The sequence below is a fragment of the Arachis stenosperma genome, chromosome 10 (genome assembly GCF_014773155.1).
Source record: "Arachis stenosperma cultivar V10309 chromosome 10, arast.V10309.gnm1.PFL2, whole genome shotgun sequence".
Classification (NCBI taxonomy): domain Eukaryota; kingdom Viridiplantae; phylum Streptophyta; class Magnoliopsida; order Fabales; family Fabaceae; genus Arachis; species Arachis stenosperma.
In genome coordinates this window covers 25,364,848-25,388,955 of record NC_080386.1, presented here as the reverse complement: position 1 = coordinate 25,388,955, position 24,108 = coordinate 25,364,848, and the positions used below count along the sequence as shown (strand labels likewise).

General features: G+C 33.7%; 3 protein-coding genes across 3 annotated transcripts; all 3 read right to left on the bottom strand.

Moving 5' to 3' along the window:
- Nucleotides 1-615: 615 nt before the first annotated feature.
- Nucleotides 616-2,764, bottom strand: LOC130954591 (auxin-responsive protein IAA26-like). The gene is made up of 5 exons (XM_057881350.1): nt 2,214-2,764; nt 1,763-2,037; nt 1,430-1,577; nt 983-1,047; nt 616-887 (listed from the first exon to the last, which is right to left on the bottom strand). Exons 1-5 carry the CDS (start codon nt 2,603-2,605, stop codon nt 856-858), a joined length of 912 nt encoding a protein of 303 aa, XP_057737333.1. The 5' UTR covers nt 2,606-2,764; the 3' UTR covers nt 616-855.
- Nucleotides 2,765-10,015: 7,251 nt separating this feature from the next.
- LOC130956901 (uncharacterized) lies at nt 10,016-12,186 on the bottom strand. The gene is made up of 3 exons (XM_057883841.1): nt 11,598-12,186; nt 10,431-11,423; nt 10,016-10,344 (listed from the first exon to the last, which is right to left on the bottom strand). Exons 1-3 carry the CDS (start codon nt 12,184-12,186, stop codon nt 10,016-10,018), a joined length of 1,911 nt encoding a protein of 636 aa, XP_057739824.1.
- Nucleotides 12,187-18,732: 6,546 nt separating this feature from the next.
- Nucleotides 18,733-20,673, bottom strand: LOC130956900 (uncharacterized). The gene has a single exon (XM_057883840.1). The coding sequence runs from the start codon at nt 20,671-20,673 to the stop codon at nt 18,733-18,735; it is 1,941 nt and encodes a 646-aa protein (XP_057739823.1).
- Between the last annotated feature and the right edge of the window lie 3,435 nt (nt 20,674-24,108).

The window sequence follows — 24,108 nt, the reverse complement described above, 5'->3', positions numbered from 1 at the left end:
TTTGCTCCACTTTTATGTGTCGAGTTTTTTCTTTCAAAAGAAAAAAACAAAAGGCTGTGTGTTCAACATCACACCGATGCACGGAGAAAAAAACTAAACACATATGATCCAAGCAAACGTGAAACCCATGATACTATATATTACTATTAAAGCAAGTATCTAATTTCAGTTAATACCTTAATTTTTTCTTCTTATACCCTTAGCTTTGTTAAAATTCAACCCAAAGGTGAGCTATTAATCAATTATAGCTAGATTCTTAAATTTTAGAGAGTTTTCCCTAAAAATTTTATTTTTGCACATCAGCCCCTGCTTAAACTCATATTACAATACGTCCCAAAAATAATTTAATTTGCACAATAAGTCCAACAAAAAAAAAACCAAAATTTCAAAAGACCCCATAATCGGAGAAACTCTTATGTCCTACCCTAGGCACGCAAATAAAACATACCATATAGTATATTTTTTATCATTTAGATTTTCTACTTAACCTTGAGTCCACAAAAAGAAATTATTTGTTATACAAAATTGATCTCGAATATAGGTAGTGTGGAGGAAGAAAAGTGTCCCATGAGCTAATGAAAATGATTAAGAAATGAATAAAAGCAGGCAGCAAAGAAAGCAAAAGAAGTTAATTGTTACTCAACACAAAATCATGAGTACACATACACATCCGTTTAGTTTTGTTTTTGTTTCCCTATTTATACAATCCAGAGAACCATTTCAAATATTCATAGAAATCAAAAGATAGACACATTCATAAACATTACTCAGTTGATGTAATGTAATTAAGCAACTACTTTTCATTCCAAAACGTCAAATTAGATCATTCATTATTCTTCAACAACTTCCCAGTAGTCAAGTTGCATCTTTGTCTTGCTTACCACCAACTGAAAACAACAGCAACAATTCTTTAATCACATTTCAAATATATATATATAAATAAATGTTATGAATAAGAATATAATTTAAGATTCCATCTCACGGGTAAAGGCAGAAAGCTCAGAACTCTTCAAGACTCGCAGCCTCTTCACTGTTGATACGAACATGCTGCCAAACCCATTTAGCAGACCAATCAGGATTTTTTCCAATAATTAAATAAATTGAGCATCACCAAGTGGGAATTTATTGTTTCTAGGAGGGGACATAAGTACAAGTGCGTGTATATATATTCATGTGAAAAAAACAGACATGCCATGGCATGTAGTGCCTCGGAATTATTCACAACAATTGAGAAAAAGGTTGTCTGACTCTCATGTCTGATCTTAATCTTATTAACATTGAAATAAAGCATTACTGGTTTAGCATTAAGAATCTAACTAGACTCATTGCTATTGCAGAATTTTAATAGGAGAATAAGATGCAAATTTGTGATTGGTCATGGAATATATATAATAAAAATAAAGAAATAAAAAGATAAAAAGATGCTTACTGCCATGGCACATCCCCAACAAGCATCCTGTCTCCTTCATTATCCTCATAAACAAGAGTATACTCTCCACTTCCATCTAATAAACCTGTTATCACTTTCTCTTCCTCTTGTAGCTTGTTAACTCCACCACCAGAGGAATCTCTTTGAGCTGATGAAGACAAAATAATTAAAACAAATGGGAACAAAATGGTCTAAAGGGGCAATTAAAAAATTCAACTTGTCACTTGTTTGGTGAAAATATTGACTATAAGATATTGAACTAATTAGCCATAAATATATCCAACTACAGGGATTGAAAAAAAGGTGACAAAAGTTACCAAGTTAGTTAGTTACCAGCAAGAAGGCCTTTGAAGAGTTGGTCCACAGCATTGGAGAGATTTTCATAGCTATCGTAAGCATTGAGGTCAACTTTTCTACCAATGGGAACACCATCCATGTTGATCTTGACAAACATGCCTTTTCCACCACCACCACCACCACCACCAACCACCACCTTGTTATGGTGCTCAGGAGGAGGAGGAGGTGACTTTGAAGAGCTGCTGCTATTTGCAAGGTTCTTCCTGAATGAACGGATTGGAGGCCAACCCACTACTGGACCTGGAGCAGTTCTGTTCAGAAAGAGGGTCAGAAAGTGGAAGGAAGAGTAGATAACCATAACAAATGAAGGCAGAGACATCTCTGTTGAGAATACTTGAGAGCTAGATCTATGGTGAGGTAACAGAGATGTGTGTTATTGGTTGCATGGACCACAGAATATTATGATGATTATGATGAAAGAGTGTACCTTTTCTGAGAAGTGTTGGGAACAGCTGTATTTGCAACTTTCTTGTCTGCATTATTATTATGCAACGGTAGTGCTGCTGCTTGTGAAGAAGAAGAAGTAGTAGTAGTTGTGGTTATGGTTGCATGAGGGAAGTAACCAAGAGATAGCACAGAAGATTCATCTCTCTTTGTTGTTGTTGTTCTGATGCCATTAATGAAACCCCAGTGTTGTTGTTCTTCAGCACCAGGTGGAGCAAGCCTGAGTTCAAGTTTCATGTCATTTCTTGAGCTTTCATCCATTGCAGCCACGTTAAAGACAGAGCTGAAGAGGAGTAGTAGTGTTATATTTGCACGCTGATTCTGTTTCTTACTTAAAAAGGGTATGGAGATTCCAGCAAGGGGAATAGAGAGCATAAGGCACGCAACCTGAGACAAAGAGGGGAGGGGAGGGGGGGTCTCAAATAAAAAGGAGTAAGATAACAACAAGGTTAGGTTGTTTAGCACAGCAAGTAAAGCATGCTAATTGGTATGCCTACACTATCACTATGCTACTACTGTGCTCTGCTCATCACTCCTGCCCCAATGCTCCTTTCCTTTTCCCTTTATCCTATCTCTATAATCAAAATATAAAATATATATACCTAAATCACAAATTATTTTTAATATACTTCAATATTCATATTTAAAGTATATTATATTATTGTAGATATATAAATACGCCTCTTATGTATTGGTCAAAATATTGACACGTATTTAATACACATTTTACGTGTTGACTCTCTATTTATAAAAATCACCTACCTGTATTTATTTTTAATAAAAATACCAATAATTTTTTGTATAAAAAAATTAGCCAAAATAGATTCTTAAAATATTTTATATGAGATGTATTCGTCTCTAAAAAATTTTATTGAGTCAAGATTTTTAAATTTTATAAAAAATACATAGATCATTTTATTATATTTTTTAAAATTTATTTATTCAAATAATAATAACTAATCTAACTAAAATAAAAACATATATGTCAGTACAAATTTATGCGTCTTATTTTTATTTAATTTAAAGCTTTTAATATAATAAAAAAAATTTAAAAATAAAATCGTTCAGACACAAAATTTTAGAAATCTATTTGAATATGGACACAAATAAAAATTTTTAATAAATAATAATTTAATAATTTTTAATTATTAATTTTATATTAAAATAAATATATATAATAAATTTTTATTTTATTTTTATTCTCTTTCCACACAGGAACGACAAAAGTCAACATTTGTGTGTAAAAAATTAATTAATTAATTCAAATATAAGAGAAAAGAATAAAGAGGGAGTATTAATTGCCTCAAAATTTGTCTTAATTAATCCGTGTTTCTCCCTGGAGTAGACTTGTTTTTCACCTAAGTAAACGCTGTTTGTTAAAGTGAAAAGAAAACCTGATTGCTGAATTAAAACAATGATTTATATGGTATGCTATGCTTTTTTGAGATGTCAGAGAATGGATGGATGGGATGGCAATGGGGGAAGAGGATTTTCATCATCCATATACACACTTATATATTTGCAGGCCTTTTCTGCAATAAAAATATGCACATCCCATGATCTTGTCTCCTCGCTTCTGCTCTCTTCTGCACTCTCTCTCTCTCTCTTACCCACCACATTTCCCAATATCATCATACAATCATTTTTAAATTTTTGCATCTTATTACAATAGTAAAGTTTTCAAATATACGCAGATATTAATTTAATTATATATATTATTTATAATTAAGATTAACAGTTATAAATTATTAAAATATCAGTGAATTAGTATATTTAAAAAAAATTATTAAAATATATTTTTTAATAATAATAATAAATAAATAAATGTTTCTGCATTTTTTTGGAGTGTGGTGACTAGGATCTGGTGTGGCGCTGTTGCATTTTAGATGAGTTGTGACCAACGCATGATGCTCTCTTTCCCGTTTGATTAGCTTTCGGATTTGGCTTTGTCTACTTCTCTTCTGACATAAAGTGTTCTGTTCTCTCTCTTTTTTTTTTTTCCTCTAGTGATATCTGTTCTTAAATCTACCAGCTCAGCTCAAAGGAGAACCGCTTTTCTGGTTTGATCTCTTCTTATTTTGTATTACTTTTTCTCATAAATAAAAATATAATTTAATTTTATATACGGTTAGTGTAAAATATTTTACGAATACATCACGTAATGTCATATCAATCAGAATAAATATCTTTCACATTAATTGTAAAGAACAAATATAATTATACAATTATGTAAAATATTTTATACTGTCAATATATCAAAATTAAATTCATAAAAATAAACCATTTAAAATTAAAAGAAAAAAGAGTGGTCCAATTGGGAGAGTGCTATAGATAGAAGCAATGGCATAGTAACAAAGGAGAAGGAAGCTATGGAATTTGAAGTACGCTGCTAATGAATGTCAAAAGTTTAGGTTTCTTTTATCCTTTCAGGTTAAGACATTTGTCAATGCACTGATCAATGAAGCATTCACGTGTGTGTCTACCAGAACTTGTCTTCTTCAATTATAATTCCATGCTCGACAGTTGATTTTTTTTTCTCTCTTTCATGTAACAATGTTTTCGGCGCGTAGTATCTACCTGTATCAAATCATAATAATTCTTTCAACTTCAACCAACTTCATTCATCGCCATACAAAATTCATGATATATAGAGAAATTTCAATTATAATACATAGAGAAATTTCAATCCGGAAATAGTGTAAAAAACTTTACGTGCTAAAATTCCTATTCGGGTATTCAACATTTAACAAATTTTGTTCCTATAACAACAAATTATTTGAGGTATTATTATTTTGACAGTTAATTATTTTTTATACGATGGATGAAATGGTGTAATACGATAGTATGAGTTAAAATTGGTATATTTCACAAGTGTGATAAATAATACAATTCGTTATTTACGATTTGCATAACAAAAAAAATCGTTATTTATGATTTTAGAAATCACATTTTTTTAAATAAAAAAATTGAAATCGTGACTCACAATTCCTTATTTTTTTTTGTCTTATTTGAAATCGTAATTCACGATTTTCTATTAACTTTTTTTAATTTTTTTGTCTTATTTAAAATCGTTATTCACGATTTCTTCTTATCCCATATCACTGCATTACACCAAAATATTATAATATTAATGAAAACACCAATAACAACCCAATATAAAAAAAATTAGCCGTTATTTTGACTCCTCAATTATTTGGTTCTAATATTTTAAGATGAAGCATATAATATGGGGAATTTATATGGTATCTTTATGATGCACGCTTGGATCTGGTGTATCGCGGAGCACATGTCACATGTCAGCCGTTCATTTTGCAGAATGAGTCGTACGAACAATCATTCCATGTCCGTTGGATGAGACGCAATGCCAGTCTTATCATGCCACTCACATTATCTTTCTATGTTGGAGATAGTAAACAAATAATAAAATTCACAAGAAAAATTTTTAAAGATTTGAACGAAAAACAAATTAAAAAAAAAATAAAAATTGGGTATAATTAACTTCATATAAAATTAATAGTTAAGAATTATTAAATAATAATTTAATCAAAATTATCTATTCATTTTTATTTATCTACTTTATATAAAATTAACTATACTTATATTTTCACCTTTTAAAAAAAATGCTACAAAAATAATAAAGAAGAATTCTTCTTAAAAGTAAGTGAAAATTGACCTTGTAGTTGGTAGATAATTTTTGCATTTGATTCGAATTTAATCTGAAATAATAGAATACTTTAAAAAATGGATAAAAATTAGAATAAAATTTGATTTTTAATTTTTTTTTCTATAAACAAATTGTAAAAAAAAAATATTTACTTAACATAAATCTCCAAATTAAAAGAAATGTTATTGTTTTTCTAATAATGCAAAAAAATTACATTAAAAATGGATATCTAATATTTAATTTTATTGTGATATTTTAAAATTTATTTGTCGTACATATTTTTGTGAATTATTTTTGTTTGTTTTCTTTCTTTCTTTTTATGGGTTAATAATGGTCTGTTGGTGGAGAGGGGTACAAATACCCATCTTGTGTTTTAATTTTCCCTCTCTGCTTTCATCATCGTCCTTTAATTTCTTCGCCTACGATACACATACATCACACTTTTCTTATTAATCTTTGCACCATCTTCATTATTCTTATTTCCTTCACAGTGGCGGAGCTTGAAACGAAATTTTGGGGGGTCAAATAGAAAATAATTGTCAAGATACTTTTAATATAGACCCCGTTTAAGATAAGCTCATCTAACCTCATCTCTCTAATTTGGGTGATATTCCCAAATTTGAAGCCGTTTTTCAGAGTATCGTTTCAAAGAATTAAGGTCAAACTCATCAGATGTAACTCTTTAAACTTTTGAAAGTTGTATCTTACTTTTTTCGTGATTCATTAGAGTAGAAGAACTATCTACAGATGTTGATATTGTAAAAGTTATATGTTTTCCTTCTTGAATATTAGCCTTCCTCTTAAAAAATGCATCATCAACTCTTTGATTTTTTATAATTATTTTATATAAAAATTTGAATATATATCCAATAAAATATATAAAAAAATTAGAAGGACAAATATTAAAATTTATAATATTTATTAAATTTTTTATCAATTTATACAAATACAATAATATCAATACTTATTGAATATTCTAATATTTTTTATCATATAAAAAATTAAATTAAATAAATAGTAAAATATAAAATAATATTAAATTACATAAATAAAAATACCTAATTTTTTATATTTGAACTCAAAGGTAGAAGGAGTGTTGCTTATTGAATAGAGAACTGCGAAATGCGAATACACTCAATTCAGTCCAAATTCGATATGTTTTGAACGTTTAAAACTAAAACTATTGTGCAATAAAAACAAGAAATGAAGATTAAACTTTAGTATTTTAAGTCATAATAAAATATTTGAGCCAACTGAACTATTTTTTATTTTTTGAAAAAATATTACTAATTTTTTTAATAAAAGTTTGGGGGGGCCATGGCCACCCCTTGTCTGAACTAAGTTCCGCCACTGTTCCTTCAATTCCACTTATCATTTTTAGGGTATATTTCATTAGGACGTAGCTAATAAAATTTATCTCTGCTTTTATTCCTACAAATGGATAATATCAATTTGGTATCATTATAAAGTTATTTTTTATTGGTATTCCTTTTTTAAATGATTGATGATAAATCTCTAGTTCTTAAACAATTAAAAAAATAAATTATTATCTTGTAAGATCCTTTTAAAGCAACAATTCCATGGGATATGATAGCAACGTCCACGTCCTCATACTTTATCTGTTTTTTGCTCTAAAATGTTCTTTTATACTTCAAAGTTCAAAGAACCAGATTCATGCAACAAATATAAATGCATTCAGGATTTTATTAAGAACAAATTGATGACACTGGCCCACATACACTTCAAGCTAAGTGTGGTGAGTTTTTTAATTTTGATATGGGGATGGCGTTGGTGTTGTGCGACGTTATGGGGGTTTGGGGTGTTTGACGGAGATGTGACGGCGCTTGTAAAGAAATCGGTGGCACCAATTGGGGGGAAGGAAAACGGTGGCACCGATTTGTGGGAGAGGGAGGTGCCGAAATCGGTGGCACCGATTGGTGGCCCGTTGCCACATGTCCCGCATGCAGGTGGCTCCCGTGGTGCAGCCCGTGACCTTATCCCCGTATACCCCTCTCTCTTTCACTCTCCAACACTCTCTCTTTCACTCTCAACTTTCCCTTTCTTCTTCCTCTCAACCCCACACACCCCCCATTGTTGGACCACCACAGATCAGCAAAAGAGGAAAAAAAATGCCAAAAAAAAGAAAAACTAAGGAAGTAAATCAACCGGAGCTTCATATTGTTAATTATCTTGGAGATCCAAATCATGTAAATTTTTTTTTCATAATTTTATTTAATGATAATGATAGTGATAATTTTAGATTTTATTATAAGTAGAAATTAGAAATTAAACATATATGTATGTATTTTATTATTAGGTGGTTAGAAATAAAAATAGGAATAAACCTTGTATGTATGTATGTATGTATGGAGATGAGATGAATGTTTGTTTGTTGAGATGAATGTTTGTGGCTGTTTTATTTGTAATGGTGATGAAGATGAAGCTTTCTGGATCTCTGGGTAGTGTATTTTAATGTAAGAAAAAAGGAAAAAAAATATTTGAAAAAATAGTACATTAAAAAAAAAGAAAAGAAAATCTGTACCTAATAAATTGAAATAGGGAGATATTAATATATTGTTGTTGTTACTGTCAGTATTAGTAATCGAATTTAATTAACTGTAACGATTAATAATGAAAATTTTATTAGTTAATTTATTTATGATCGTTAATTATTATGATTAATAATAAAATTAGTATATATACTGTTAGAATAGTAATAATAATAAAAAATTAGTATGTTGTTTGGTTTATATAAATAATAATAATAATAATAATAATAATAGTAATAATAAATAATAATAATAGAAAAATTAGTATGTATCTATGTATGTATGTATGTACATGTATGTATGCTGTTTGAATATAATAATAATAATAATGATAATAATAATAATAATAATAATTAAAAATTTGGTATGGTTATTTTTTTTATATGAATAATAATAATAACAATAATAATAATAATCATAATAATAGAGAAATTAGTATGTATGTATGCTGTTTGAATAATAATAATAATAATAATAATGATAATAATAATAGTAACTTAGTATGCTTTTTTTATTATACGAATAATAATATTAATAACAATAATAATAATCATAATAAGCTGTTTGAATAATAATAATAAAAATAATAATAATAATAATAATAATAATAACAATAATAATAAATTAGTATGCTTTTTTTATAAGAATAATAATAATAATAACAATAATAATAATCATAATAGTAGAGAAAGTGTGTTTGCTGTTTGAATAATAATAATAATAATGATAATAATAATAATAATAATAATAGTAATAATAATAATAATAATAATAATAATAATATTAATAATCAGAAATTAGTATGCTGTTTTTTTGTTTGAATTGGTTTTATGCTGGAAATTAGTTTTAATGGACATGTTAAGTATACTTGTGTTATTGAATAATATAGTTGTGTTATATTTGTTCTTATACTGGAAAATGTGGTATTGTAGGCTTCAAGGATGTTGGAGTGCGATCATTTACACCCGCCGGATCCATATAACCAAATTGTTGAGGCACAGTTACGCGAGACTGGATTTTATTATGTATCCCAAATTGGAGTTATTAAAGGCCAGTCAGCAATGATTAATGCTCTGATTGAGAGATGGCGGCCCGAGACTCATACATTCCATTTTCCGGTTGGTGAGTGTGCCGTGACCTTGGAGGATGTGGCGGTAATTCTCGGTCTGCCAACAAATGGTCTTCCGGTTACAGGTCCGACCATGAGTAGCTTTGAGGCATTGGAAGCCAAGTGCTTGCACCACTTTGGAGTTGCACCCAGGAAAAATGAATGTAGAGGGAGCTTTATAAAGTTAACGTGGTTTAGGGGTGTGAGAGATCGTATAGTGTTGAATGATGTAGTTAGCATGCAGATGTATGTAAAGTGTCACATAATGTTGTTATTTGGGAAAGTTCTATTTGCAGATAAGTCGGGTGCAGGGGTGCACTGGAAATTTTTATCCTTGCTTTGCAACTTCGGCCAGATCATACAGTTTAGTTGGGGTTCGGCATGCCTGGCACACTTGTATAGATCATTGTGCAGGGCAACTCGTGTCGATTGCAAGGAGATGGACGGTCCACTGACACTGTTGGTCAGTTGGGCTTGGATCCGGCTACCATTTCTAGCGCCGATTCCTGGCAATCCCCGAGTGTTTCCAACTCATTCAGCCTAGTGAACAACTCATTCAGCCTGTAAAATGTCGCCTTAACAAGTGCAGTGACTGGGAGATTGCGTGCACCCTTTAAGACGGAGTTGATACATTCCACAAGATTGGTGGTCATATGACCCCATCGGTAACCACCATCAAATGCCAAAGCATACTGCTCACGAGGGATCCGATCAAGCCAATTGGTGTAAGCCTCACCCCGTTCCTTTAATCGTTCATAGCGCATCTGGTACTCCCTGGTCGTCCTTGAATATCCTATGAAAAACATTCAGTCAGCTATGAACACCAGTCTATTTGATCATGCTTACAATAAATTAAAAGTTCATTGTATACAAACTTACCAATGTTGACGATAAGCTTCTGCAGGTAAGGTGCTTTGAACTTCCTCAAGAAGTTGGACTCAATATGCCTGATGCAAAACATATGGAAAGCTCTTGGAGGAGACCACGCCCCATTACTTCGTTCAATAGCTGACCTAATCGAATCGTGTCGATCGGAGATTAGTCCGACACCATCACGGGTCACCACATGTTGACGCAGGTTGCTCAGAAAAAAGTGCCATGCATCAGAAGTCTCTCCCTCCACTATGGCAAATGCAATAGGCACGATGTTGTTATTACCATCTTGTGACACTGCAACCAATAAACAACCCTTGTATTTTCCATACAAATGAGTCCCGTCCACCTGCACCACTGGCTTGCAGTGTCTGAAGGCCCTTATACAGGGGTAATAACTCCAGAAGACTCTATGTAGAACACGTATATCAGGAACCAAATCATCCCCCTGGTAAGCTGGCATTGTTTCAAAGTGAACCACTGCTGATGGCTCTTTGTGGCACATGGCCTCAAACCATATCGGCAAAGCTTCATACGATGCTTCCCAACTTCCGAAAATTGATTCGACCGCCTGCTGCTTTGCTAACCAAGCCTTGCGATAACTGATGGTGTAGTTAAACTTTGACTGGATATCAGCAATTACTGATTTCACCTTTATAGACGGGTCAACCTCTACCAACGGCTTTATTGCTTCTGCAACTGTCTTGGAATCCAGCTTCGAATGGTCTTGAGAAATAGTAGACCTGGTACAAGTATGACTTCCATTGTACCTCCTTATCTCCCAACAGTACTTCTTCTGCATTTTGGTTACCCGGATCAACCAGTCACAACCATTCCCATATTCTATACATTTGGCATAGAATGTCGTCGGTTCCGACTCATATACCCGATAGTCCACACCTCTCCGGATGGTATAATCTTTCATTGCCTTGATTACTGCCTCCCTTGAGCTGAATTCCATCCCCACTGTGAACTCACCATCCGCCACAACAGGAGGGGCTACATACATCAAAAGTAACAAATGCTTCATTATGTACTCAGTAAGAAGTCCTTCATTACAACTCAATTAATAAACATACTTTACTAGGTAAGATCGTTATAGTCTTATTTTTCTCTATTCCATCTACGTAAACAACAATTCAGAGATTCACGTAGCTAGCTAGGTTTACGCACCTGTATTCATATATTCCGGAAACTCCGGTGAGTACATAGCCCCCAAATCCAACGTCCGCATGAAAGAAGGCTCTTGAAACGGATGCGGGTTTGCTAGTGCATTTGCAACTTCCGCCACATCTGCGTTCATGTCGCCAACAGCTTCTTCTTCGTCCTCGCCTGGACCGACGATCTCATAGTTACTTTCAAATTCATCTTCGCTTTCACTATTATAATCTTCCAACTCAATGTTACGGTCTGCTTCAGATTGCTCAAACTCAATATATAACTCGATGCACGATATTCGGTGGCGATTTTCCATGTACATTGAAAACATTTCCTGCATACTCGCTTCGTCCATCACATACTTGGTTTGAAATTGAACAAACCCGCCAAACACAGGTAAAGGATACCTGTACAAAATACACGATATTCTCCTACATCTTTGCGTGCCTATCTTCTCACAAATCACACCTTTCAACTCCTCAAATGACAATGTGAATGGAATAACAACATCTAATGGATTTTCACACACGAATTGAACTCCCTCATATGTTTGTAATAAGATCTGCCCGTAGTAATAAATCTTCAATACAACTCTATCATCCATAACACTATCTATTCCCAGCCTCACAGAAATTTTTTTTTACACAAATGAAAGACAAGAATCAGAGGAGAGAAGAGAAGAGAAGAGAAGAGAGGAGCGAACGAGGAACAAATGGGGCTTCTGTGATACCAACATCCGTTTTTGTGTTGACTAATGGCAAATCGGAGGGACCGACCGCTGCACACCCAAATCGGTGGGACCGATTTCTAATCCCGACTTAAAAAAATATTATACCACACACAAATCGGTGGCACCGATTTCATACCCAACACCCTACCCTTCCACAAATCGGTCCCACCGATTTTCTCCCCTCTCTCACACAAATCGGTGGCACCGATTTCCCCCACCTCAAATCGGTGCCACCGATTTCTTCCCCCTAAATGCCAAAAACTCACCGCCGCTATAACAGTGTAAATCACCTATAATCATCATATTCCTGCATTACACACACCCTAATATCATATCTAAAAAAATCAGCCTGTCTAATCCTCTTAGAGCAAAAGAAAAAAGGTGTGTTAATATATATAAGACGATATATATAGTTAATGATTTGTATCACATGGTACATGTTGTGAACTTGTGATAAATTTCTAAACCGTGTTATAGGGTCAGATCAATTCATCGACAACCATTTCTATCCATTAGAATTAGATAATATAAGGGTATCTCTTCTTCTACATGAGCTTCAATTAGGGCCAAGAAAATACTTTACAAGTGGATCGTGACTTGTACCTCAATTATTATTTATTTACTTTCGCATGCATGTCATAATATATACTTGCATCAAATTAATTTGAGTTCATCTGAGTGGTTAATTTATTTATCTACTAATAAAATATTGAAAATTATACTAAAAAGTTAAACTATTCGAAGATAATAACTCGAAAAATAAATTAAACTACATACATATTTATATATAAATATATTAATAATTAATTTTAGTGATTGATTTTAATATATAAATAATATTTTTAATATAATTCATACTATATTGTTGGAAAAAGAAGAGAAAGAAAAAAAAGGAAAAAATTCTGACAAGAATTGTTTGATAGAAGATAATTAAAAGGGTCAGAAAAGTAATTGAAATGTATTAGGCGACTAGTGATGATATATGAAAATTCAAAACCTTTATGTTTATGGAGCTCTTATGTCTTGTAGTTGTCCGCACAACACGCCTTTAATCTCATCGCTTTCATTTCACTACTTTTGGCACTATTTATATAATGCAAGGTGTCTGCCTTATTATGGGTGGTTGATTTTATTGTGTCTCGGTCAAATTAAGTTCTTATCTACAAAACAATGAAGGATTATTACTAGGTTAAACATTCATTATTATTATTATTAGAAAAAATTTTACTTTCTTTTTTTACGAGATATTAAAATGATATATTTTTTATTTATAAAATATATATTTCTCTTTTTATAATTTTTTAAAAAAATTTTTTTAATTCATTTTAAATTTTTTTGTATTAACTAATGTTAATTTTATTTATTTTTTAAGAAAAAATAAATTATTTTTTACAAAAATATCCTTTAATAAAAATTTTATTTTTTTGTCATTAAATATTACTTAAAAAATATAATACTCTTTAATAAATTGTTTTTTTATTGACTAAATTGTATTTTTATCAAAATGTTTTTAAAAAAAATTAATAATTAAATTATTTTTTTAAAATATCTTTTAATAATTTTTTAATTATTAAATTATGATTTTACTAAAATATTTGTTAATAATTTTTTTATATTTTTTATTAATTTTTTTATATCAATATATATTATGCTATACATATATTAATAATGGTAAGACTTTTTTATTTAATGTTAAAATAATATACATTGATATCAAAAAATTAATAATAAAATATAAAAAATTATTAACAAAAATTTTGGTAAAATCATAATTTAATAATTAAAAAATTATTGAAGGTTTCTTAGAAAAATAATTTAATTATTAAATTTTTTATAAAATATTTTGATAAAAATATAATTTAATCAATAAAAAATAGGGCAATTTACTTATTTAAATAAAATGATAGAATCCTTCACCCAAATGTGCAAAACGGATTATTATTATGTGCATGTGTAAAAATCTTATTCTATGTAATCCGTGGCAACCCACCACGGTTTTTGAATTGTGCATAAACCGTGGCAGGCTGGGACGGTTTATGGGAAAACTTAGTTGCTTGTAAACCGTGGGAAGTTCCAGCTGTTTATGAAGGTGGCGTGGAAGGCATAAACCGTGGTAGGTTACCACGGTTTATGAAGAAGGTGATCTGGTCATAAACCCTTGTGGGTTACAACGGTTTATGTAGATTCAATTATGGCAAAAAAAGACACCATTTATAGATCTACAAATAGTATATAGGAGTACATAAAAAATACACAGACAGCAAGCATGGCTTCTTCAAAGATTTTTTTAATTATGAATTAAAAAAAATCATATTTAATAATGGCAACCATTATTATCGTCTCCAAAAATACATAGGTACATCGGAATAAGTCATATTTAACAAGAATTTTTTTAATTATAAATTAAAAAAATAACAATTTTCTAAAAATAATCCACTTCAAATATGTCAAATTGAAAAGTTAACAATAGTAACTATTATCATCGTCTCCAAAGTACATAAGAGTATACAGGAATAAGTTGTATTTTATTTTTGGGAAATAGTTATTTTTTTAATTTATAATTAAAAAAATCCTTGTTAAATATTTATTTCGGTGTACCTGTATATTTTTTTGAGACTATAATAATGGTTGCCATTGTTAAATATGGCTTGTTTTTTTTTTAATTTATAATTAAAAAATACTTGAAGAAACCATGCTTATTGTCTGTGTATTTTTTGTGTACTCTTATATACTATTTGTAGATCTATATACTATTTTGGAGACGATGATATGCATTTTAAAAATTTTGAGTGAAGCTTGCCGAGAATTAAAGTGAACTTGCTTATTTTTATAGAGTTCGCCGAACTCCAAATACAAAAAAAAAAAAAAGATAAATCTAAAAAATTAAAGTTGAAAAATCGTTTTTTGGAATTAATTAAAATTATAGAAAAAAAACTGGTGAGGCGCTTATGTGATTTTTGTCATCATTCCTAGAAGTCACCTTTAATTCTCTACAGTTATAAAATTAAAATAAGTGTATATAAAATTAAAATAAAGCACTTATTAACCCATGATGCGTTCTTTTCTTCACAAAAGGATTATTGTCATTTTCTGGGTGGGATTTTATTAGAATCATTGTCACATAATCCATTGTTAGGAATAGTGAGGTACTTTTGGTTTTAAAATCAAAATTGTTATATTTATTTTTTTGTATTTTTTATATACCTTTTTTATTTTAAAAACAATTGGTAGAAGAAAATACTCCATTGTAAGTTTGTAACACATTCATGCCGTGACTGTTGTAACCCACAAGGGTCAAACCAGTTCACCTTCTTCATAAACCGTGGTAACCTACCACGGTTTATGCCTTCCACGCCACTTTCATAAAACGCTGGAACCTCCCACGGTTTACAAGCAACTCAGTTTCTCCATAAACCGTCCTAGCCTGCCACGGTTTATGCACAATTAGAAACCGTGGTGGGTTGCCACGGATTACATAGAATAGGATTTTTTGCATATGCACGTAACAACAATCCGTTTTGCACATTTAGATAAAAGTTTCGACCATTTTATTTAAATAAGTAAATTGCCCTAAAAAATAATTTATTAAATGGTATTTTGGTAAGCAATATTTAATAATAAAAAATAAAATTTTTGCTAAAGGATATTTTTGTAAAAAATATTTTTTTAAAAAAATAAATAAAGTTAATATTAGTTAACACAAAAAATTTAAAATAGATTAAAAAAAAAGTTTTGTAAAATTTATAAAAAAGAAAAATGTATATTTTATAAATAAAAGAGAAGTGAGTGTCATTTTCTCAACCGGATATGTCAAAGACTAATCCGTCGCGAATCTGAACTCCATTTAAGGGTCTGCTGTTGGCCAATTGATTGCTGCATACACAAAGTAGAATTCGAATCTCCAACATTTATTTAAACGGACAAATAAGCTGACCACTCGACCAAATCAAATTAGTTCGTTCGTTCGTTCGTTCGTTCATTCATTCATTCATTATTATTATTATTATTATTATTATTATTATTAGTGATGTTGATTTAGTAGTGTATATGGAGTGTGTGAAAGAGAGCATATGGGTAAATGTTTATAGCACGTTTTGCAAGATGCATGATCTATCTAGAGATCTTCTCATCACACGCTGCTGCCACCAAACATGACTCCAACAACTTCAAACCATTTTAGAGCTTTGATGCATATCCTCAACTTTCAACTTTAATTTCTTTGTGCCTGACCCCACGCACCTTCTTTTTTTTTTTTCCCTATCTAGTATTAATATTAGGTGTAAACTAACGTATAGTTATTTTAATGTAAAATTAATATTAAAAAATTATTAGATAATTTGATAGATTTGAATAAATTATTATTTAACAATTTTTAACTTAATTTTATATAAAAATAACTGTACACACGAGTCTTACCCAATATATTATCATCATTCATAAGCTAATAAGAGATCATACTTCCTTTGATTATATCTCCTTTTATTGGGATTTATTTATTTTTATTTACTTAATTTTATTCTCCGTTTCATTGATTGCACCCATCACCCTGTCTTTTTGATAGTTCTTCGTGTAGTGACCTCTTTTGTTTGCTTTTATATGAATAATTGCATCATGCGCCGCTATAGTACCAAGAATGTATGTGTATGCATCATAACTAATGGGATCCACTCTCCTTTATTTTTTCTTTCTTTCTTTTTCTAATATATATATATATATCCTAATAAAACTAGAGATCACAGACACACTTTCGAGTCCTCTAAGTATTTATAATAAAGATACTTACATATATCACCTATTAAAATAACAACACTCACATCGACAACGTTATTTTGATGTCATGCATTTTGGAGCTAGGGATGGAATAATAAAATAAAAGAGTTCAAATATAATTAATTACTTAAAAAAAACCGATAGATTAGTTGTGTTAATTATTTTATGTAGTAAAATAATTAAGATTTAGTAAAGAAAAATTAAAATGTTGTAGTATTAACGTTACTCATCATATAACATCTTGACCAATTCTACACATATATTCAAATTAGTAATTATACTACATATACTCATAAGATCAGACACATACAACAAAATATTATATATTGAAATAATGCATACAAATGGTATCTTCAATTCCTTCAGCAATGGAAGACCAACATTTGGTGTTGGCTTAATTCATAATATCATTTTTTCTAAAAACTTAGATGGATAGTATTAAACTACTCTTCTACAGTCTCTTTGGGAGGAACTCGACAGTTTTCGCCCTCTTCCAGTCTGTTCATGTCCAGCAACATCTCATAGATCACAAGATTTTATAATTCGCTTTCTTAAGGGATTGGATGAACGATTTCCGGTGGTGCGATCTCAAATACTTTTCCTAGACCAATTACCTCCAGCAACCAGAATTTTTTGCATTGGTCATCCAACATGAACGACAGCTACAAGTCACCGCTGGGATTTTAGACGATCCACGTTCCATCACTGCCGCCGTCGATTCGCGGCACCCCTCACAAGGTCGCGGTCGCGGTCGCAGTGGCTTTTCCTCTGGCAAGGGTCGCGGTGGTTTCCCCTCCAGCGCGGGACGTGGTGGTTCCTCTAAGTTCTGTACACATTGCGGTCGTAGTGACCACACGATTGAAGTCTGTTATTCGAAACACGGGTTCCCACCAGGACATCCACATCACTCTGGTAGTCCACATCACTCCGCTGCTGTCGCCGTCGCCACTCCTCCTTCAATCGCCCCTCCAGTTTATGATGAGAAGGCAGTCCTAGGTCATGTTGAAGGGCATACCCATCAGCCGAATCCAAACCCAATTTTGGACCTCTCACTAGCCCAACAACAAGCTCTCATAGCACTTCTCAAAAGGATCGAGTCTATCTCTTCAAAATATACAGATAATGGTTCATCAAATCAAAATGCGTTTTTGCCTAATCCGAGTACTCATTATCTTTGTTCTTCAAACACATTTTCTATTTTAAATAATTTTTCGGGTAAAAAACTGAAATGAGCCAAGGAGAGCTCAAATTTACCTAAATCAGCCAAATGAAAAATCAATACATGAATCAACCAGGACGAGTTACTATATAATTCGAATCAATATGATTCGAATTTGATTTGAACGTAATTCGAATCAATATGATTCGAATTACTTGGAACGACGAAAATCAAGGAAGTTCGAAACAAGTTGTTTCGAATTACAACTATGGAATTCGAATTATGTTAATTCGAATTACTAGGAGAAGGGCATGTTAGAGTAGTTCGAATCAATTCGATTCGAATTAGGTGAAAACGGGCTTGCATAGTAATTCGAATCAACTTGATTCGAATTACAAGGGAATCGGCTATAAAAGGAGTTCGTGCCAAGTTCATTCGAATCACTTTCTGATTCTCCAACCCCACCAAATCCCAGAGAAAAAGACCAGCGTTCAGTACGAGCTTGACCAGAGCGGCTGTTTCTCATCACAGTGCTGTGTCCACAACGAATACTCGATTCGATTCGCCCAGTCACACATTGCCGGATTCTCAGAGCGCAGAATGTCAAACCAGTAGTCGAACTCCACCTCGGTCTTGGCATATGCGGCGTTAACAAGAAGCCTCCGGGCATCTTTTCCCTTGAACGTCAACGCAAAATTCGCTGCAACGTGTCGAATGCAGAAGGCCCGGTACGCAGCAGGCGGTAGCCATCCCCCATCCGGAGCCTCGAGGGCTGCCTTTATGCCGTTGTGCCTATCTGAAATAACTAACAGACCCGGCTGAGGTGTCACGTGCTCACGGAGGTGGGAAAGAAAGAAAGACCATGACTCAGCATTCTCACCCTCAACTAGTGCAAATGCCACGGGTAGGATGTTCGAGTTTCCGTCTTGTGCAATGGCGACTAGCAGTGTTCCCCCATACTTCCCATATAAATGGGTGCCATCAATACTCACCAAAGGCTTGCAATGACGGAATGCCTGGATACAAGGGGGGAAAGTCCAGAACAGCCTATGAAAATAAACCTGAGAATCGTCAACCTGTCCCCCAACTCGAACAGGACAAGTCCTGAGGACAGCTACAGTGCCAGGCATCGTCAGCTGCACTCCTAAAACCCACCTAGGGAGCTCATTGTACGACTCCTCCCAGTCCCCATATATCACGGCAACGGCCTTCTGCTTCGCCATCCATACCCTCCTGTACGTAGGCCTGAACCCAAAGTGTGCGGCCGTGGCATTTTGGAGCACCTTGATGTTCACACCTGCATCAGCCCTAACCATCGGCATAACGAAGGTGGATATGACATGGTAGTCCAGACTCCTATGGTCGCTGGAGATGGAGCTGGCAAGACATGTATGCGGTCCGTTGTATCGCTTCACTTCCCAGATACCCTTCCGCTGTCGGAGACTCAACCGAATTAGCCATGTGCACCCATTCCCAAACTCAGAACACTTTCCCACATACCTGCGATAGTCAGACTCAACGACCTTGTACTGGACCCCTCTACGGATACTGTATGTCTTCACACTCAACAGCGCCTCATCTTTATCTTGAAATTGTTGGCCAACCTGGAACTCGTTCATACCGGCAGACCCCTCGGTATCTCTAGCACCAAATCCTGAGGCCTGCAGATCATTGTCGTCTTGCCGCATGGCATCCAGGTCCAATGAGGAAAAATGGGGTGGATACTGCTGTGTGCCAGAACTAGATCCACCTATAGCCCTTGTCGGAACAGTAGTTCCAACATCATCGCCGCTTTCATCAGCGATGAAATCCGGCTCCACGTCATCGTCATCTGGATCATCAAACAAACCATCACCAACACCAGCCGGTGTGGGACAATGTACCTCGGTGGGAATATGTTCCCCATACCGAACCTCATCTCCAACATTGCCGCTCAGATCAACGGCAAACGAAGGGGACGCAACAGGCTGCATCGGTGGCTCATACACAGGAGCAGAGGATGAAGCAACAGCAGGTCTCGAGCTCGAGCCGGCAACCGCGGCTACAGTAGTGGCATTCCGGTTCGAACCACCCGAGCTAGATACCACATCAACCAACTTAGCCAACAGCTCCGGTGTCCTAACCTCGGGAAACTGCCTACGAGAAAGAAACATAACCTGCAAGTCCTCGTCACTACCGATTGTGAAACAATCAAACTTCACGGTGTCATGGAGCACCGCTGTAGGAATGCGGTAGAAAAACTTCTTCACCCTTTTAACGCCTTCAAGACCCAGCTTCTCCAGCACAGAGCTAACAAGTGCATCGTAGGTGGTTGTCGGCGTCACGATAATACATAGGGGATCCTTATCAGTGAACTTAACGCCGGACCGGGTTTTTCTCTTAATGGACCCTCTGTAATGTACCAGAACTAGGAAACTCTCCTCACTAGCCATCTCCCCTCTTTGTTGAGAGCAACATGAGTTCACACCTTATATATATAGCCCTGGCTCGCACTATATATATATAATTCGAATCTATATGTTTCGAATTATCTAATGTCATAACCTAACCTAGTAATTCGAATCAACTTGATTCGAATTACTAAACAATGTGCCTTCATAGTAATTCGAATTAACATAATTCGAATTCCATAGTTATAATTCGAAACAAGTTGTTTCGAACTTCATTGATTTTGGCCGTTCCTAGTAATTCGAATCATATTGATTCGAATTACGTTCAAATCAAATTCGAATCATATTGATTCGAATTATATAGTAACTCGTCCTGGTTGATTCATGTATTGATTTTTCATTTGGCTGATTTAGGTAAATTTGAGCTCTACTTGGCTCATTTCAGTTTTTTACCCTAATTTTTCCAACAAAAATACCTTTTTCAATTCTTGAATTATTGACTCTGGTGCCACAGACCATATTGCATCGAACTTATCTTGGTTTATTTCATATTATAAAGTCTCTCCCATTATCATTCACTTACCAAATAACACTAAAGTCACTGCTTCCTATAAGGGTGTTGTGCAATTTTCTTCATCCTTAATCCTTCATGATGTTCTTTATCTGCCTTACTTTAGTTTTAACATTATTTCCATATCCAAAATTACTTCCAATCTTCAATGTCAACTCACTTTTTCATCTTCTTCTTGCACTTTATAGACCAACACTTTGAGGACGATTGGCTTTGGTAGAATGAGAGAAGGCTTGTATGTTGTTGAAAATACTCTCCCTCACACTCCATCAACTTCACATTCCATTCATACTATCAAAATAAAATCAACCATTACACCATCCGAGCTATGGCATTTTCGTTTGGGTCATCCTTCTGAACAACGACTTAATTATTTACATAAGCAATTTCCTTTTATTTCTATGCATTATGATAAAACTTGTGATATTTGTCATTTTTCTAAACAGAAGAAACTTTCATTTTCTCAAAGCTTTAATAAAGTTAATGCAATTTTTTATTTATTACATTTTGATATTTGGGGTCCGTTTCGACAAAATTCTATTCATAATCATAAATATTTCTTAACTGTCGTTGATGATTTTAGTCGCTTTACATGGGCTATTTTGTTAAAATCAAAAGGAGAAGTGCAAAATCATGTAAAGAATTTTATTACTTTAGTCGAAACACAATTCAACTCTAAAGTCAAAACTGTCCGTTTCGATAATGGACCAGAATTATTTTACATGATTTTTATGCTTCCAAGGGCATTATTCATCAACGTAGTTGTGTTGAAACCCCTCAACAAAATAGACGGGTAGAACGCAAGCATCAACATATTTTAAATATAGCTCGTGCTCTTATGTTTCAATCTAATTTACCATTATCTTTTTGGTCTTATGCTGTTAAACATGCTGTTTATTTGCTTAATAGAGTTCCATCCTCTGCAATTAATTTTCAAACACCATTTGAGATTCTATTTGATCATCCACCAAATTATCATAATCTTAAAGTTTTTGGTTGTTTATGTTTTTTGTCTACCCTAATGACAAATAGATCAAAATTTGATCCAAGAGCCAAAAAGGGTGTTTTCATTGGTTTTCAAAATGATTTTAAAGGATATATCATTTATCTTTTGGATGACAAAAGGATTGAAATTTCTCGAAATGTTGTATTTGATGAATTAGTCTTTCCTTTGGTTCACACAAATGACCCAATCTCTCCCTCCAACCCAACAACAAATTCTGACCCAAATAATTTTTCTATCAACACACATAAACCAAAAATACCAACCCTTCCAGTTGAACCCTCACCCATACCCATTGACCCAACTCCATCTAATTCTTTATTCCCTCCAACAACCTCTCCTTCTTCCTCACTATCGTGTCCTAACCAAATTGAATCCATGACAACCGAATCTCTTTTGAGACCCACACCATCCTCTTCTTCTGCACTAGACACTAGTCTACCATCACCTCCTCATCCCCCGTCACCTTCCTCATCACCTGAGCAACCCCATCCTCGTCATTCTGATCGACCTCACCGACCTCCAGCATATCTCTCTAATTACTTGTGCAATTCGTCTCTCACCTCTACCAATCAATCTCCCTCAAAGTGCAGGTATCCTTTATCTTCAGTCATGTCTTTTTCTTCTCTTTCATCTTTACATAAAAGGTTTTTATTATCTCTACATTCTGACGTTAAGCCAAAGTTCTTTAAAGATGCCAATCAGCATCCCAATTGGCGTAGTGCTATGAAAGATGAGTTGGATGCTCTTGAGTTGAACAAAACTTGGCGTCTTGTTGATTGTCCTGCAGGTGTTAAGCCAGTTGGCTATAAATGGGTCTATCGCATCAAACGCAAGCCTGATGGTTCAGTTGATCGATATAAGGCTCGCCTTGTGGCTAAAGGATTCACCCAGACTGAAGGTGTTGATTTTTTGGAAACCTTCTCTCCTATTGTCAAGCCTGCCACCATCAGATTAGTTTTGGCATTGGCCTCTATGAAGCATTGGCCCATACATCTGTTAGATGTCAATAATGCTTTCTTACATGGGGATCTTTCTGAAGATGTTTACATGACTTTGCCACCCGGGTTCACATCTCCTCGCCCAAATCAATGCTGCAAGTTACTAAAGTCATTATATGGTCTACGACAATCTAGTCGTATGTGGTATGACAAACTTTCTCATCTTTTGCTATCCCATGGATATCAGCAGACTTTATCTTATTATAGTCTATTTGTTAAATTTACTGGTGCTCAAATTTCTATACTTCTAGTCTATGTTGATGACATCGTCCTCACCGGCAATTCTATTTCTGAACTTGCTTCCATTAAGTCTATTTTGTACCAACACTTCCGAATTAAAGATTTGGGCCCTTTAAAATATTTTTTGGGTATTGAAGTAGCTCAATTAGCAAAGGAAATTTGCTTATCTCAGAGAAAATATTGTCTTGATCTTTTGGAGGATTCTGGTTTATTAGGTGCTAAACCTGCCTCTGTTCCAATGGATAGTTCCACAAGATTATATCAAGACAAAAGTCCCTTGCTATCTGACCCTTTTGTGTATCGCCGTTTGGTTGGGCGTCTTATCTACCTTACCACTACTCGACCAGACATCATGTATGCTACTCAACAATTAAGTCAATTTATGGCAACTCCTACTGAATCTTATCTTCAAGCTGCCAAGCATGTGTTACGATATCTGAAAACTAGCCCCCGGCAAAGGAATTTTTTTCCCAAGAGAATCAGAAATTCAGCTTCTCGACTTCAGTGACTCTGATTGGGCCGGATGTCTTGACACTCGGCGATCCTTAACAGGCTATTGTTTCTTCTTAGGCAACTCTTTAGTCTCTTGGAAGATCAAGAAACAAACCACCGTTGTCCGCTCATCCACTGAAGCAGAATATCGTGCACTTGCCAACACAACT

Bases quoted from the DNA above. Each gene is read 5' to 3' on its own strand.
- LOC130956901 (XM_057883841.1), bottom strand. From the start codon at position 12,186: ATGGATGATAGAGTTGTATTGAAGATTTATTACTACGGGCAGATCTTA. The intron at 11,424-11,597 runs GTGCGTAAACCT...TGATGTATGTAG, and splicing joins TCCGGAATATATGAATACAG to CCCCTCCTGTTGTGGCGGAT. The intron at 10,345-10,430 runs GTAAGTTTGTAT...TGTTTTTCATAG, and splicing joins GAAGCTTATCGTCAACATTG to GATATTCAAGGACGACCAGG.
- LOC130954591 (XM_057881350.1), bottom strand. From the start codon at position 2,605: ATGCTCTCTATTCCCCTTGCTGGAATCTCCATACCCTTTTTAAGTAAG. The intron at 2,038-2,213 runs GTACACTCTTTC...CTTTCTGAACAG, and splicing joins CCCAACACTTCTCAGAAAAG to AACTGCTCCAGGTCCAGTAG. The intron at 888-982 runs GTGAGATGGAAT...TGTTGTTTTCAG, and splicing joins TGAGCTTTCTGCCTTTACCC to TTGGTGGTAAGCAAGACAAA.
- LOC130956900 (XM_057883840.1), bottom strand. From the start codon at position 20,673: ATGGCTAGTGAGGAGAGTTTCCTAGTTCTGGTACATTACAGAGGGTCC.